The 13,776-nt window shown below is 30.1% G+C and overlaps 2 protein-coding genes and 2 non-coding genes across 4 annotated transcripts; all 4 read right to left on the bottom strand.

The window, feature by feature from the left end:
• Positions 1 to 2,440: 2,440 nt before the first annotated feature.
• On the bottom strand, positions 2,441 to 2,512 carry LOC113787913 (small nucleolar RNA Z105). Its single transcript, XR_003474432.1, has one exon. It is a non-coding gene; the product is annotated as a small nucleolar RNA Z105 (small nucleolar RNA).
• Positions 2,513 to 2,624: 112 nt separating this feature from the next.
• On the bottom strand, positions 2,625 to 2,712 carry LOC113787874 (small nucleolar RNA SNOR75). The gene has a single exon (XR_003474396.1). It is a non-coding gene; the product is annotated as a small nucleolar RNA SNOR75 (small nucleolar RNA).
• A 2,733-nt stretch (positions 2,713 to 5,445) lies between these two features.
• Positions 5,446 to 8,563, bottom strand: LOC101494218 (cold-regulated 413 plasma membrane protein 2). Its single transcript, XM_004509143.4, has 4 exons — positions 8,226 to 8,563; positions 7,114 to 7,221; positions 6,934 to 7,004; positions 5,446 to 5,873 (listed from the first exon to the last, which is right to left on the bottom strand). Exons 1-4 carry the CDS (start codon positions 8,405 to 8,407, stop codon positions 5,626 to 5,628), a joined length of 609 nt encoding a protein of 202 aa, XP_004509200.1. The 5' UTR covers positions 8,408 to 8,563; the 3' UTR covers positions 5,446 to 5,625.
• A 3,280-nt stretch (positions 8,564 to 11,843) lies between these two features.
• On the bottom strand, positions 11,844 to 13,681 carry LOC140918693 (uncharacterized). Its single transcript, XM_073363479.1, has 4 exons — positions 13,403 to 13,681; positions 12,936 to 13,330; positions 12,139 to 12,528; positions 11,844 to 11,955 (listed from the first exon to the last, which is right to left on the bottom strand). The coding sequence occupies exons 1-4, from the start codon at positions 13,679 to 13,681 to the stop codon at positions 11,844 to 11,846; spliced, it is 1,176 nt and encodes a 391-aa protein (XP_073219580.1).
• Positions 13,682 to 13,776: the final 95 nt, after the last annotated feature.

The raw sequence follows: 13,776 nt of genomic DNA, 5'->3' as shown, positions 1-13,776 counted from the left end.
CCTCTGCTTCGTCCACTGCTGATCATACCTCTCCTGCTAATCAATTGCCCATATTCATTCCCAGACGCAGTGGCAGAACCATTAAACCTCCTTCATATCTTACTGATTTCCATTGTTCTCTCTTGCAAGGTAGTATAAACAACAACATTTTAGTTCCTAATCAATTTAAAGGTACTCCGTATCCATTATCCACTTTTATTTCTTATGATAATTTATCTTCTGCTCATAAATTTTTTACTATTAATGTTTCTACTTTAAAGGAACCTTCTTCCTATTCAGAGGCCATTAAAGACTCCAATTGGAGACTTGCTATTGACTCTGAACTCCGATCACTTTTAAACAATAACACTTGGGAATTAACTACTTTACCTTCCGATAAAAAAGTGATTGGTTGCAAATGGGTTTTTAAATTAAAATTTCATGCCAATGGTACTATTGAGCGCTACAAAGCACGCCTTGTAGCCAAAGGATTTAACCAAACTGAAGGCCTTGATTATCTTGACACTTTCAGCCCTGTGGTTAAAATGACAACCATTAGATTACTACTTTCAATTGCTGCCATAAAAAATTGGTTTCTTTTTCAACTTGACATAAACACAGCTTTTCTCCATGGGGATCTAATTGAGGATGTCTACATGAAGATTCCTCCCGGCCTTCATGTTCAACATAAATCTCAAGTTTGCAAACTTAAGCGATCCCTTTATGGATTAAAACAGGCTAGTAGACAGTGGAATATGAAATTATGTTCTTTAAAACAATTTGGTTTTCACCAATCTAAATCTGACTATTCCATGTTTACTCGCTCTACTTTTGCTGGTTTTACTGTCATCCTTGTTTATGTTGATGATTTGCTTCTTGCTGGTGATAACTTGGCTGAAATAAACTATGTTAAGACTTCTTTACAAACTGTTTTTAGCATTAAGGATCTTGGTGTTCTTAAATATTTTCTTGGTTTCGAAATAGCACGTACTAAAAGAGGTATTTCCTTATGTCAAAGAAAATACTCTCTAGATCTTCTTGAAGATACAAGTTTGCTAGGTTCGAAACCATGCTCTACACCCATGGATCCTAATTTAAAATTATCTATCACTTCTGGTCAACCTCTAAGCAATGTTACTATTTTTTGTCAATTGATCGGCAAACTGTTGTATCTTACAAATACTCGCCCTGATATTTCTTTTTCAGGTTAAGTCAATTTTTATCGGCTCCAACTGATATACATCTGAATGCTGCCCTCCGCATTCTCAGATTCATCAAAAACAGTCCTGGGAAAGGTCTTTTTTCCCAGCTAACTCATCTTTCAGCATCAAAGGTTTTTGTGACTCAGATTAGGGTGCTTGCTCAGACACTAGACGCTCTAATACTGGATTCTGTTTCTTTCTTGGTTCATCCTTAATTTCTTGGAAGAGTAAGAAACAACCAACTGTTTCTCGGTCTTCATCTGAGGCCGAATATCGAGCCCTTGCGCAAGCCACTTGTGAAGCACAATGGCTCTTGTTTCTACTTTGTGATTTGCACATTATTAATCCAAAACCAGTTGTCATCTATTGTGACAACAAGTCAGGCCTTCATATTGCATCCAATCCAATATTTCATGAGCTGACAAAACATATTGAGATAGATTGTCATGTCGTCCGAGACAAAATTAGCAGGAATTCTAGATCTTATGTCTATATTTACTATCTTTCCATCCAACATTGTGAAAATACCTAGCTATTTAGAGGCATTATGGTTTTCCTTTTTACCTTTCAACTTCTAAAGCCCTTTATACGAGGTCATAGGTCATTTTTAAGGATATCAATTATAGGGTTAAGTTTTGACAAAAAGGTCAAATTATAAGGTCTTTCCATGGATTTCTTTTTTCTTTTTAATCTTTTTCCCTTTGTTTAATACTTCAAGGTTTTCAAGATCAGTTGATTCGGATTAATATGGTTTTCTCAATTACATGAGATTAATTAGGTAACATATTTTTTTATATTTTGTTGTAAGATTCAGCAGAAGCATTGCAATAAACATAAAATAAAAGTTAACAAAAAAATAAATCCAAAAATACATTACTCACACAATTTGAACGTAAACAATTAATTTCTTTTTTATTTTTTATAAGTGATTTTTATAAAAAATTAAATTCATTTGAAATCAATTACAAAAATAATTTCATCAGAAATTATAAAAATTACTTTTTTTCAAAAAATATTTAAAAAATAATTTATGATAAACTTTTTAAAATAACTTATTAGATTATTCTTAGAAATTTCATATCTAAAATAATTTATGCAAAACTTTTTAAAATAATTTATGCAAAACTATTTTGAAATTCACATAAGACTGAAAAGTATTTAAAATGAAATCATAAAAAAAACTCGATCAACGAAGTAGTCGTTAAAATTAAAAGCAAAGTTAAAGTTAAAATTAAAAGTAAAACTAATTAAAATGGCACTCAGTATGAGTAGGAGGTGTTTTTAATCACATGAGATATCATATGACAATAAATCGTTCATCACCGTGCCAGCTAATAACTAGATAATGTTAAACCAAAAGAAAACAAAAATATAATTTATAGAACAATAACAAAACATAATCAGAAAAAAAAATGAATGAATGAATGGACGGGAATAGTGGAATCCTCTCAGACAAATGCCTCGTTTTGTCCTCATGATTTTTAGAATGGAAATTACATCGGACTCGTCATCGTAATAATCATCACTGAGAAATCCACGTCTACAACTCCATATTAGTTCAACAAAATCGATTCATTCAGATTCAAATTAGCGAAAAACGAAAACAAAGAATTGAAAAAATAAGTACAAATGAAGGAACTAAAGACACAAAAGTGAAGAAAATTGTATACAAAAACAAAAAAGAAAAAACGGCGGCACAGAAGAAACTGTTACCACGCTCATGCGCAGTAGAACTGTGAGAATGAAGAGATTGGGAATCACCGTTTCGTTTATATAGGCTGAGAGTGTGAGAGGCGAGTATTAGGGTTTTACGGTTATTATGGTATAATAGGCCTCATCAAACATTCATTGGACCCGTATTGTGTTTCAGTTTAGAATTATTGGGCCTACAAATGCCCTTGAGAATAATTTTGGGCTATGACTGTTGGATCATACAGAATTTTAACGGGATTTTTCCTTTCACCCCATATATTGGGCCTACAAACACTTATATTTCAAACTCACATTTTATATAAACTATCTATTTTATTTTTATTTTTGTTTTTTATTTTAAAAAAATTATTTTTACTCCATTAAATTCAAATTGGTTTCGGAAAATTTAAAAAAATGTTTTCCGAAATTCATGTACTAAAAATTTTAATTTTGTGTACTGAAATTTTTTTTTAAAGTTTTTTGATATACATTTGTGTTTTGGTAGAATTTAGGGTTTAAATTCTAACCCCTAACCTTTGTGTACCGGAAAATTTAAAAGAAAAAATTTGGTACACATGTATTTTCAAAAATTCAAAGTTTATGTATAAAAAAACTTGAAAAAAGTTTTCGGATACAGAGTATAAAAAATGGATGAATTTGATAAGTTTAAAAAATTGAATTCAACTATTATCTGTTTAATAAAATCAATTTATGTGTAGTATATACATTTTCAAATAAAATTTTGTGGCTCTATCTAAAAAATTATGAGATATATGATTTCCTTCTAACTAACAATAAATTCAAAATGTGCATAAATTTAATGATTACTTAAAAGAATTCCATTACCATTATGGTGTTCATATAGTTTCTACTTTCTAACTTGACTCTTGCTTAAGAAAAAATATATATTCGATTATTGGACTATTTGGTATGAGAGGGAACTCATTTTCGTCTCTAAAATGTCCAATGTTTTGTTGTTGGTCTAAATATTAGTCCCACACTAGGACAAGAGAGATTCAATATATAATAAGGATTTTGAAATAATGTGTATCTAGAGAAGAAGGTCCAGTGAATGGAATATAATCTAAGCAAATGAGGACATTTTCTTCATATTGTCTAATTGACAATATAATGTATTGCATTATAATTTTGATGTGATATACATTAAAAAAAATATCTGATAATATCATTGATACATTGTAAAATCAAGATAAAAAATAATTATAATGTTTGAGTTGACCTTGTAGATATGGACATAAAAAAATTTGTTTCGCCCTCAATACAACCTTAGAAGTAGTACAATATTTTTTCATGGAGCATACTATCAAAAGACTAACGAAAATAAATATGTTATTTTTAGCATCCTTAAAAATTTTAAAATATCATATGAATGTTCATTGAGCATCTCAAGTTTTTTGTGCAAGTCAAGTACGAAAGATATTTAACTTAAAAGGTTATTGTTTTAGAATGGTCAAAAAATTGGTCCAAGCCCAATACCACTCTATTATTATTATATAAGCTTCACTCTATCACCTATCAAGATATGTCTTATTCTTACCTCTCACTCACATCAAACATATATACTTACTTTTCAAAATATTTGCAGGTCCTCTGCCATGTGGATTTTGATCAAACACCATCATATGAAGAACCATTTCTTCCATCGATCCATTACACTGTGAGGTTTTCTTTTTTTCTCGATAAATCTAAATTTTAAACTGAACAGTTAAGATTGCCATGTTTTGATGCAAGAGTTTATTCCAATATCATTATGAGGTTGGTTGTCAAATAAAGTAATTTTAGTATTGGTTGGTCTTTGTCATTTCTTCAAATAAATATGTTCTAAGGTACATAAATTCCTTACATCGTTGGAGTTTTAAATTGTCTTATTTCGTATATGAAGCCAATGTTGCTAGACTTATAATATTGATGAAAATATTCTATTGAGAGGTATGAATCCTTTATTATTATTATTATTATTAATGTTGATGAAAAGGACAACAAAATTTATAGTTAAAAAAGTTATAGAGAGTGAGTAGAACTATATTTGATAAGAAATAGTTAACACAAGCACAAAGATTTGTGTTTCTAATTTTGATGTTGTAGCTCCATATATAGATCAATCATATTTTCATATACTAATTCATTATATTATTTATAACTTCTTTAATTCAACTACCATTGATTTTAGGGAACACTTTGCAATTATTAAAAAATATGATCGACCACGACAATTATCGCAACTTAAAATTGACAAATAACATGGTAAAATTTGATTGAATTGTTTCAATATTGTTTGTTGGACAAAATCCATAGTTGATGTAAAACTTTCAAGATTTCAATTTGATAATTATATATTCTAGTAGTGTATAATTTTAAGGGCGGTTTACAATACACTCAAATAAACAAAGAAAATCATTTGAAGTTAAATTAGCCGTCCTTAAATTTTATATAAGTTAATGCTAACAAGTACTCTAAATATTAGCCGTCCTTAAATTTTATATAAGTTCATGCTAACAAATACTCTAAATATATTTGTTAAACAGCCAAAAAAAATAAAATAAAACACAAATTTTGTGTGAAAAGTTTCACTTTTCATAATTTAAAAAAATGAATTACACAACTTTCAATTTCTTTTTTTCTTTTTATATTTGGATTCTAAACAAGTGTACTTGGAAGGTTTACATTTTCTTTTCACATAATTACCAACAAGTAGTATACTATAGGTATAGGTATAATGATAGTTTTGTAATTAATGGATAACCAATGCCCAAACCGGATAAATTATGAGGAAGATGATGCCAAGAGTATTAGATATTCCATGTCTTTGTGTAAAAGAATTTCTGAATCCACCAGTAGCCCTAATATGTTCTTGTAGGAGGTAACAACCAATGACAAGATCAATTGCTACTCCAATCCAATTGTTCCTAAACTTAAGAGCAAATAAATCAGGGGCTACCGTCAAAAGAAGGATCATTGATCCAGGCATCTCCATCCAATCTGCAAGGATTTCACGCAAATGCACGCTTGTTAATTTTTTTTTTTTTTTGTATTTATAAAAAAAATAGAAAGCAATAATTCTATCTCTCTATTAATTTCGAAAGTGTCTTCTATTAACAATCATAAAACACGAAACTCAGATTAATTTGTATACACTAATGCTAATTTTTTTAATTAATACATACATTCAATTAAATACATATGATGTAACTTTGTTACTTAACTCTTAATATTAGAGTAATCTAGAGATTAGAACAATTAACTGAATTGTAATAGTCATAGCGAATTTATATATTGAATCTTGAAGAAAATGATTACAAGGATATTGAATCAGTTACACTTTTTACGACATTGAGTTATATATTAAATGAATTGTGTAACTAACTTTGCTGACTGTACATGTCATGCTGACAATATTCTAACTAACTCTAGATTACAGATCAGTCAACTTATCAACTTATTACAATTCTGTAAATTTGTGGCTAGAGGCTATGACATAAGAATAAAATGCTCTTCTTGTTAAAAATACATGTACTCTTACTTCTCTCCCTTCCAATAAAAAGGTCATACAGTGCAAATAGGTTTTCAAAGTAAAAGAAAACCCTGATGGTTCTTTAAACAAGTTCAAGGCCAGACTAATGACTAAGGAATTTCATCAGCTAGTTGGCAGTGATTTCAGTGAAACCTTTCACATGTTGTGAATCCAACTACTATTCGAGTTATCTTAACATTAACTCTGACTTACAAATGGAAACTTCAACAAATTGATATTAACAATGCTTTTCTCAATTGATTCAATATACTTGTAATTAGATACTATTGTAAAGAGTATCTTCTAGATAATGAGATGTGATTAGATACATTGCATAAAAATGTCTTATACTTTATATATATATATAAAAGGTTGATGAATCGCGAGTTTATTTATTTATTTCTTCTACAGATAAATTTTTTTTATATATTTAATTCAAAACTTAAAAAATAGATATTCATCAATTTTCTTTAATCTAATTTTTACTTAAATTTTAAACCCGAATGGAGTATTAATTAAAGCATGTACCAGGGAAATGTTTATTGAAGAAAAGCCTCGACACGACTGCAATGAAAGCAATCCATTTTCCAACTTCTCCTCTAATAAAAATGAATATCTCCTCAATATCAGTATTGTTAAACTAAAATATGAAATAAAAGAAGAAATTGAATTTGAAGAGTAAAAAATAAGAGAGGTAGTCATGATTACCTGAAAAAGTGAAACAGTGACCCAGGAAAGCTGAAGAATATGTAAGGCACTAACAATGAAGTCAACATATTGGTTTTCCAGTTTGTGCGATCAAGTACGAGTAAATATCTGAAATCAACATGTATTAGATATAATATTGATCACACTAATTAATTAGACCAATTCATTGTTAATTAGATTACTTGATTGTTTTTATTGACTATATAAATTTTACTGTACTTATTCATGTAATAATAATTTTTTTATTATTCAATATATTTTATTTTCTTATCACATTTATGATTTTTATATATCTAATTGTAATTAATGTAACCATCAAGTATCAAACTTAAGATAATTTTTTGATAAAAATAAATATATAATCCTTTTAAGTTCAACTTAATTAAGCAACATTATGTTTGCACCGTTATTTATTTATCTCTATTTCGACAAGAATTAGTTCAATTAAAAACTTCTGATCATTTGAAAATTTGTTAAATGCTACAATAATACGTTTCTCATACTAATTCTTTAAAAAAACATTTATCAAATCTTATAAATGGTATATATTTCTTCATTTTTTCTCCAATAATTTAAACTCACATATAATCTTAAAACAACAAGGTAATCAATGTCTTTTAACTTCCTTCGTACATTCAAAGTAATTTGGATAGTCAATTTGTTGGAATTTTCTATTAGCTCTTACCATTTGATGACAATAATTAGTGAAAATTTTAAAATTAAAGAATTGCATGCATCATTTAATATATCTTAAAGGCTTATAATACAAATGAATGTAACTTAAAGAACCGAATCGAAAAAAATAAACTTAAGAGATTTAAACAAAATTTAAACTAAACTTACAAAACTAAATGTGTAGTTTTGCATTTGTGGTGTTATTATCATATATGAGTACTATTGTTTAATTTTCGTCACCAAATAATAAAATTGAAAATTTTATAGTAAAAAAATACCATACACATGTTATGTTATATTTATTCAACATCGCATACTTTAAAGGAATTTTATGTTCTTGATGTAAAATTGTGACAAAAAAACAAGGTAAAACACTAATTCATATTATAGTTGTTTTTCTAACAATATATGTGAGTAATACCAAAGTTTGATCTTACATGGCAGCAAAAGAAGCAATCCATCTAAGCAAAGACATGCCAACCCCTTTGCCTCCTAGCATAGTTGCATCATTGAACAGCTTCTTGGCTGCAAACTTGAGTTCATTCAAATCCGAATCGATTAAATTAGTTACAACAGGATCAGTTTTCATAGCCAAATAGTTCATCAACATTCTGCCCATCGTGCTAACAATTCGCAAAAACTAACAAATGAGTTGTATGGATACACAATATATAGATATAAATACAAAGACAATGTGTAGAACACAAAAAAGATTCTTTATAAAAGCACAAGAATGTACTAAAGTGTTGAGGTTGTCTTTATAGAACTAGCAAGTAAAAACGAGTAGATTATGGAAGTTTAATTTAAAGTCGGTGATGGAGAAATCATTGAGGGTCCTAATTAATTCAAAGTTCCATCAATGGTTAGAGAATGTAAAATGGTGCGAACTTTAAGATCTAATACTCTTATGTTTCCACATGTTTTCTAGTCTTTGACCCCTTTTTTGTGGATTTCCTATGTCATTGCGGGTTTGTGAAGCACATTCCCTTTCATCCCCTAGTTCCATGGTCGAGTAGAGTGGCAACGCACTCATGCACCACAAATACAATAATCACATTTTTTTACATGTTGCTATGTTCTACGGGAAGATCAACAAGAACAATAATAAAATATGTGTCAACGCTAATAAATGTATATTTGGTAAACAATCAACAAAGGAAATGAAAAATTAGTTTTTAGTGAAAAATATCATTTTTTGTAATTTTAAAATATAAATTATACAACTTATAATTTTTTTCTACATTCAAATTCTTAATAAATGCCTTGAAAATAATTGTTAGTATATCTCATAAAATATAACAATACATCTTGAAAATCCTCTTAACCATTCACTAATCCGATTCAGTTACTTTGTCCCAATTGACAACATGAAATCTTCTCTTTTTTGTATCATTTCCCCATATAAACTCTATTTGGATTTTTTTAGTTTCATGCAAGGGGAAAATTGGGCTTGCTTCAATAACCGATTAAGCCAAGGTTACTCTACCCGCAAATAAACGTTGCTCCACTTCCTAATTTGGCAACAAAAAAAAAAAACAGTTGATAAATAGCTAATCGCCATTATTCATGGTGCAAGTCTTGTGGCATTCAACATTTTTAATAGTAGGACATATTTCATTTAAGATTTTAATTTTATAAAAGTGGAAATCATATATACACCAACATCAGACGACTAAATATATTTAAATACTATAGATATATTGAAAGTCATTGTAAACGTTTTATTCATTGGACAATACTAATTTGTAATCTTTTCATATTTTTTGTTATGGTGACGGGTTCATCATATGATATCTTATTGTAATTGTAGACTTATAGTTTGCAAAATGGTACTAATATGCAATCTTAACACTACTTATGCACCAACTTTTCTTGATTGTGATTTTGTGGTGAAGCTTTGGACTTGGTGGAGTGTCATACTTTGAATTCATATTGGACAGTCATGACTAATTTGGGAATTTGGACCAAGTTATTAAAGTCTAAACCAAGTTAGAATTTGAGTTCAATTTGACTTATATTTGCTCAACTCAAGAGAGCGCACTACTTGAAATTTCGTCTTAAGTGATCGATTTGAAAATTAAATTATTTTGATTACTTTAGAGACTGAATTATAGACCAAAATACATAATTATATAAAGAACCATTTTGTGTCACTAAATCGGTCGCTGATGATATTTAAAGACTGATTTAGCGACTGAAAAATCAATCTCTATTATTTATATTTCATTTTTAACTAAAATTGGTTGACAAAACTTTTGTCAATGCCTATTTTTATTTGCCTCATTTTTTTTTATTGAAAAAGTTTCTAACTCCCTCTCCATTTTTTCACTAAAATAAAATTTTCTCTATAAGTAGCGAACTTACCTCTCACATTTTGTTCAAGAAACAAACTCTTTGTTCTTTTCTCAACTCACCACAAATCCTAAAATCTCTAATATGTGAAACAAGCAAATCCTTTTTCATTATTGTTTCCAATCCCTTCTCCATTTCATCACCATTTTCAATCGCTTAGTTTCCTTATTGTCTTTCGCTTCCCTCACAAATTTCGTTTCATTAATAAAAATCACAACTTAAGTCACAAATTTCATCTCTAAATTAGTGGCTAATGACATAGAAAATTAATTCAAAGTGGTTGCTAAATTGGTCTCAAATTTTAGTCACTAAATTTGGTCACTAAATATCGGTCGTTGATTTGGTCGCTAACGACTAGTAATTTATCAACAAAATTTAAAAAGGCGTTGATTCGGTCGCTAAAAGTCACAACAATCGATATTGAAATAATGGAAATTGATTGATCGGTCACCAAAACTGAAATTTCTAGTAGTGGTGGACTTGAGTTCTAACTTGATGGGAGTGGAGTAAGTGGGTAGAGGCCACAACTCCCATTCTAACATATCGGGGGAGGTTGCACATAAACACTCTAAACATAAGGAGAAGGAAACTTGTAAGGAAATTTGTCTATATAAGGAGAAGGAAGCAAAAACAAGATTCAATCTCATTCATTCAATAAACACTTTGAACATGGTGTACTACCAACAAACCCTCAATTTCTATTTAGGAACACGTATAGATATCTCATTTGTACTTAATATTTTTTTCTACTCTTGAGTGTACTTACTCATTTCAGATAAATTATGTAATATATTATATGTAATCACATACAATTTCTAGGATATATGGTTCAGAAAAAATCAATTATACTTTTGTTGTTAAAAACGGAGATCAATTCGTCAATGAACCAAGAATGTTCTTAATTTCAGATCAGAGATTGATTGAAAATAAAACAAAAATTGATGAATAACTAAACCAAGAATGTTCTTGGTTTCTGTAAAACGCAGAATGATCAAACTGTAAAATGGAGAACGTTCTTCGTTTTATGCCAAAAAGAATTTAAGCCTTTCAATTCTAAAATAAAGACACAATTGTTAACCCACTTTAGAGATGAACTCATACGTCTAGGAGACCGAATCCGACTTGAATTATAACTATTATGAGATGCAAATATTTACAACTTTTTTGAAATTTTCTGTTGCCAATTTTCTGCAGAATTAAAACTGCAGCTTGCTTCTATTTTTTTTCCTCTTGTTTTGACTTATATACAAGTTGATTACAATTTAGGAGTAACAAACAAAGTAGTTACAACTAACTAACTAACTGAAAACTAACTATTCAAAACTAACTCTATTTCCAAAGTCTTTTAATTGAGTACCACATATAACAAATCTCCACATTGGTACTAAATGAGAAACTTCAGTTTGTGATTCTTCAAATATGATCCTCTTGGTCCTTGATCTCAGTTTCTAGAGTTGATATTAAGCAAATTCAAACAATGCCTGAACTTGTTAAGCGTGACAGGTGTTGTAAACATGCCAGCTGAGTTGTCACTTGTGTGCACCTTTCCCACATTTATTTCACCCTTTTCAATGGCATCCCTTATGAAATGAAGTCTGATGTCTATATGTTTGGTTCTTTCATGATACATTTGATTTCTTCTCAAATGAATGACACTTTGGTTGTCACAACATATGCAAACAAACTCTTGTTTAACACCAAGTTCAGTGATCAATCATCTCAGCCAAATTCCTTCCTTTCACAGCTTCAGCAAGAGCAACATACTCTGCTTCTGTTGTTGATAATACCACTATGTGTTGAAGATTAGTTTTCCAACTGATTGTGTTGTTAAAAATTGTGAACACATATCTTGTAAGAGATCTTCTTCTATCTAAATCTCCAACAAAATCAGAGTCTACAAATCCTTGGACTGGTTTTGATGGTTCTGAACTTTTGTTGTATTCCAAACACTTGCTTTGAGTTCTCTTTAGGTACCTTAGAATCCATTTGACAGCTTACCAATGGCTCATTCCTGGGTTTCCCATAAACCTGCTTGTGGCACTCACAATATGAGAAATGTATGGCCTTGAGAAGACCATGGCATACATGATACTCCCTATGGCACTTGCATAAGGTATATTCCTCATGTCTTCTGCTTCTTGGTTTGTGTTTGGTGACATGGCTGAAGAAAGTTTGAAGTGAGCTGCTAGTCGAGAGTTGACAACCTTTGATTCACTTATATTGAATCTATTTAGAACCTTTCCAATGTAGCTCTCTTGGGAAGTTGTCAATTTTCCTTGTTCTCTGATTTTGATGATTTTCATTCTTAGGATCCTTTTGGTTGGCCCCAAGTCCTTCATATCAAATTCTTTCTTCAGCTGACTCCTTAATTTTTCTATTTCTTTCATACTTTTAGATGTTATTAACATGTTATTAACATGTCATCCACATATAGCAGCAAGTAAATATATATTGCTGATGCTACTTGTTTGTAAGACACACAACTATCAAAATTATTCCTAGCATAATTTTGGCTAAGCACGAATGAATCAAATCTCAAATACCATTGCCTTGGTGATTTCTTTATTCCATAGAGTGACTTCTTTAGCAAGTAGACCTAATCCTCTTTTCCTTGAGACCTAAAGCCATATGGTTGTTACATTAAGATTGTTTCATTCAAATCACCATGGAGAAATTTTGTTTTGACATCCAGCTACTACAATTTCATGTCAAAGTGTGCTACCATTGCTAGAATTATCCTTATAGATGCATGCTTAACTATAGGAGAAAATATTTCATTATAGTTTACACATTACCTTTGAGTGAATCCCTTTGCTACTAGCCTTGCTTTCAACATGGGTGGTTCAACTCTCGGAATTCCCTCATTCCTCTTGAAAATTCCTTTGTTGCCTACTATTCTGGAGTTGACAGGCTTAGGTATGAGTTTCCAAGTGTTGTTTTTCTCTAATGATTTCAGCTCCTCATTCATAGCTAAAATCCATTTGTCTTTGTCTTGAGACTTGTAGTTTATGGGATCTTCTTGTATGATTTTTTCAGCAGCATGTAATGCATAGCTGATCATGTCTGCATAACCATGTCTTTGAGTGGGTTTTGATGTCTTTCTTTCTCTGAGTGGGTTATAATCATATAATTCCCGTTCTAGAAACATAACATTTTTTCCTGGGTTTGCATCAATCTTGTCTTGTTGAGCCTGATGTTGTTCTGAAACCAAGAACGTTCTTGATTTCTGTCGATCTTTTTCTTTTTCTACAACTTGCTTTACCTTAAGATCAAACCTCTCAGCTTCAGTTTGATGTGAATTTTCATTAGCAGCCTTGGTTAAGGACTTATATAGATCAACTTCATAAAATTTAACATCTCTACTAATGATACATTTCCTACTTTTAGAAGACCATATCCTATAACATTTTACACCACTTGGATATCCAACAAAATACCTTTTCTTGGATTGATGGGTTAGTTTCCCTTCATTTACATGATAATATACAACACATCCAAATACTTTTAAGTGATTGTAATTAGCAGCATGTCCAATCCACATTTATTGAGAATTTTTGAGTTCAATTGCAGTTGAAGGACTCAAATTTAACAAATAACAAGTTATATGGACAGCTTCTCCCCAAAAACTGTGCAGGA

The sequence above is a fragment of the Cicer arietinum genome, chromosome 7 (assembly GCF_000331145.2).
Source record: "Cicer arietinum cultivar CDC Frontier isolate Library 1 chromosome 7, Cicar.CDCFrontier_v2.0, whole genome shotgun sequence".
In the NCBI taxonomy this organism is placed as follows: Eukaryota; Viridiplantae; Streptophyta; class Magnoliopsida; order Fabales; family Fabaceae; genus Cicer; species Cicer arietinum.
Note: the sequence above shows the minus strand (reverse complement) of the source record. Positions and strands in the feature narration are given on the sequence as shown.

Bases quoted from the DNA above. Each gene is read 5' to 3' on its own strand.
- LOC101494218 (XM_004509143.4), bottom strand. From the start codon at position 8,407: ATGGGCAGAATGTTGATGAACTATTTGGCTATGAAAACTGATCCTGTT. The intron at 7,222-8,225 runs GTAAGATCAAAC...TGTTGATTTCAG, and splicing joins ATTGCTTCTTTTGCTGCCAT to ATATTTACTCGTACTTGATC. The intron at 5,874-6,933 runs GTACATGCTTTA...AAATCCTTGCAG, and splicing joins CTTCAATAAACATTTCCCTG to ATTGGATGGAGATGCCTGGA.
- LOC140918693 (XM_073363479.1), bottom strand. From the start codon at position 13,681: ATGTGGATTGGACATGCTGCTAATTACAATCACTTAAAAGTATTTGGA. The intron at 12,529-12,935 runs GTAATGTGTAAA...AACATCTAAAAG, and splicing joins GCAAAGGGATTCACTCAAAG to TATGAAAGAAATAGAAAAAT. The intron at 11,956-12,138 runs GTAAGCTGTCAA...CAACACAATCAG, and splicing joins AACCCAGGAATGAGCCATTG to TTGGAAAACTAATCTTCAAC.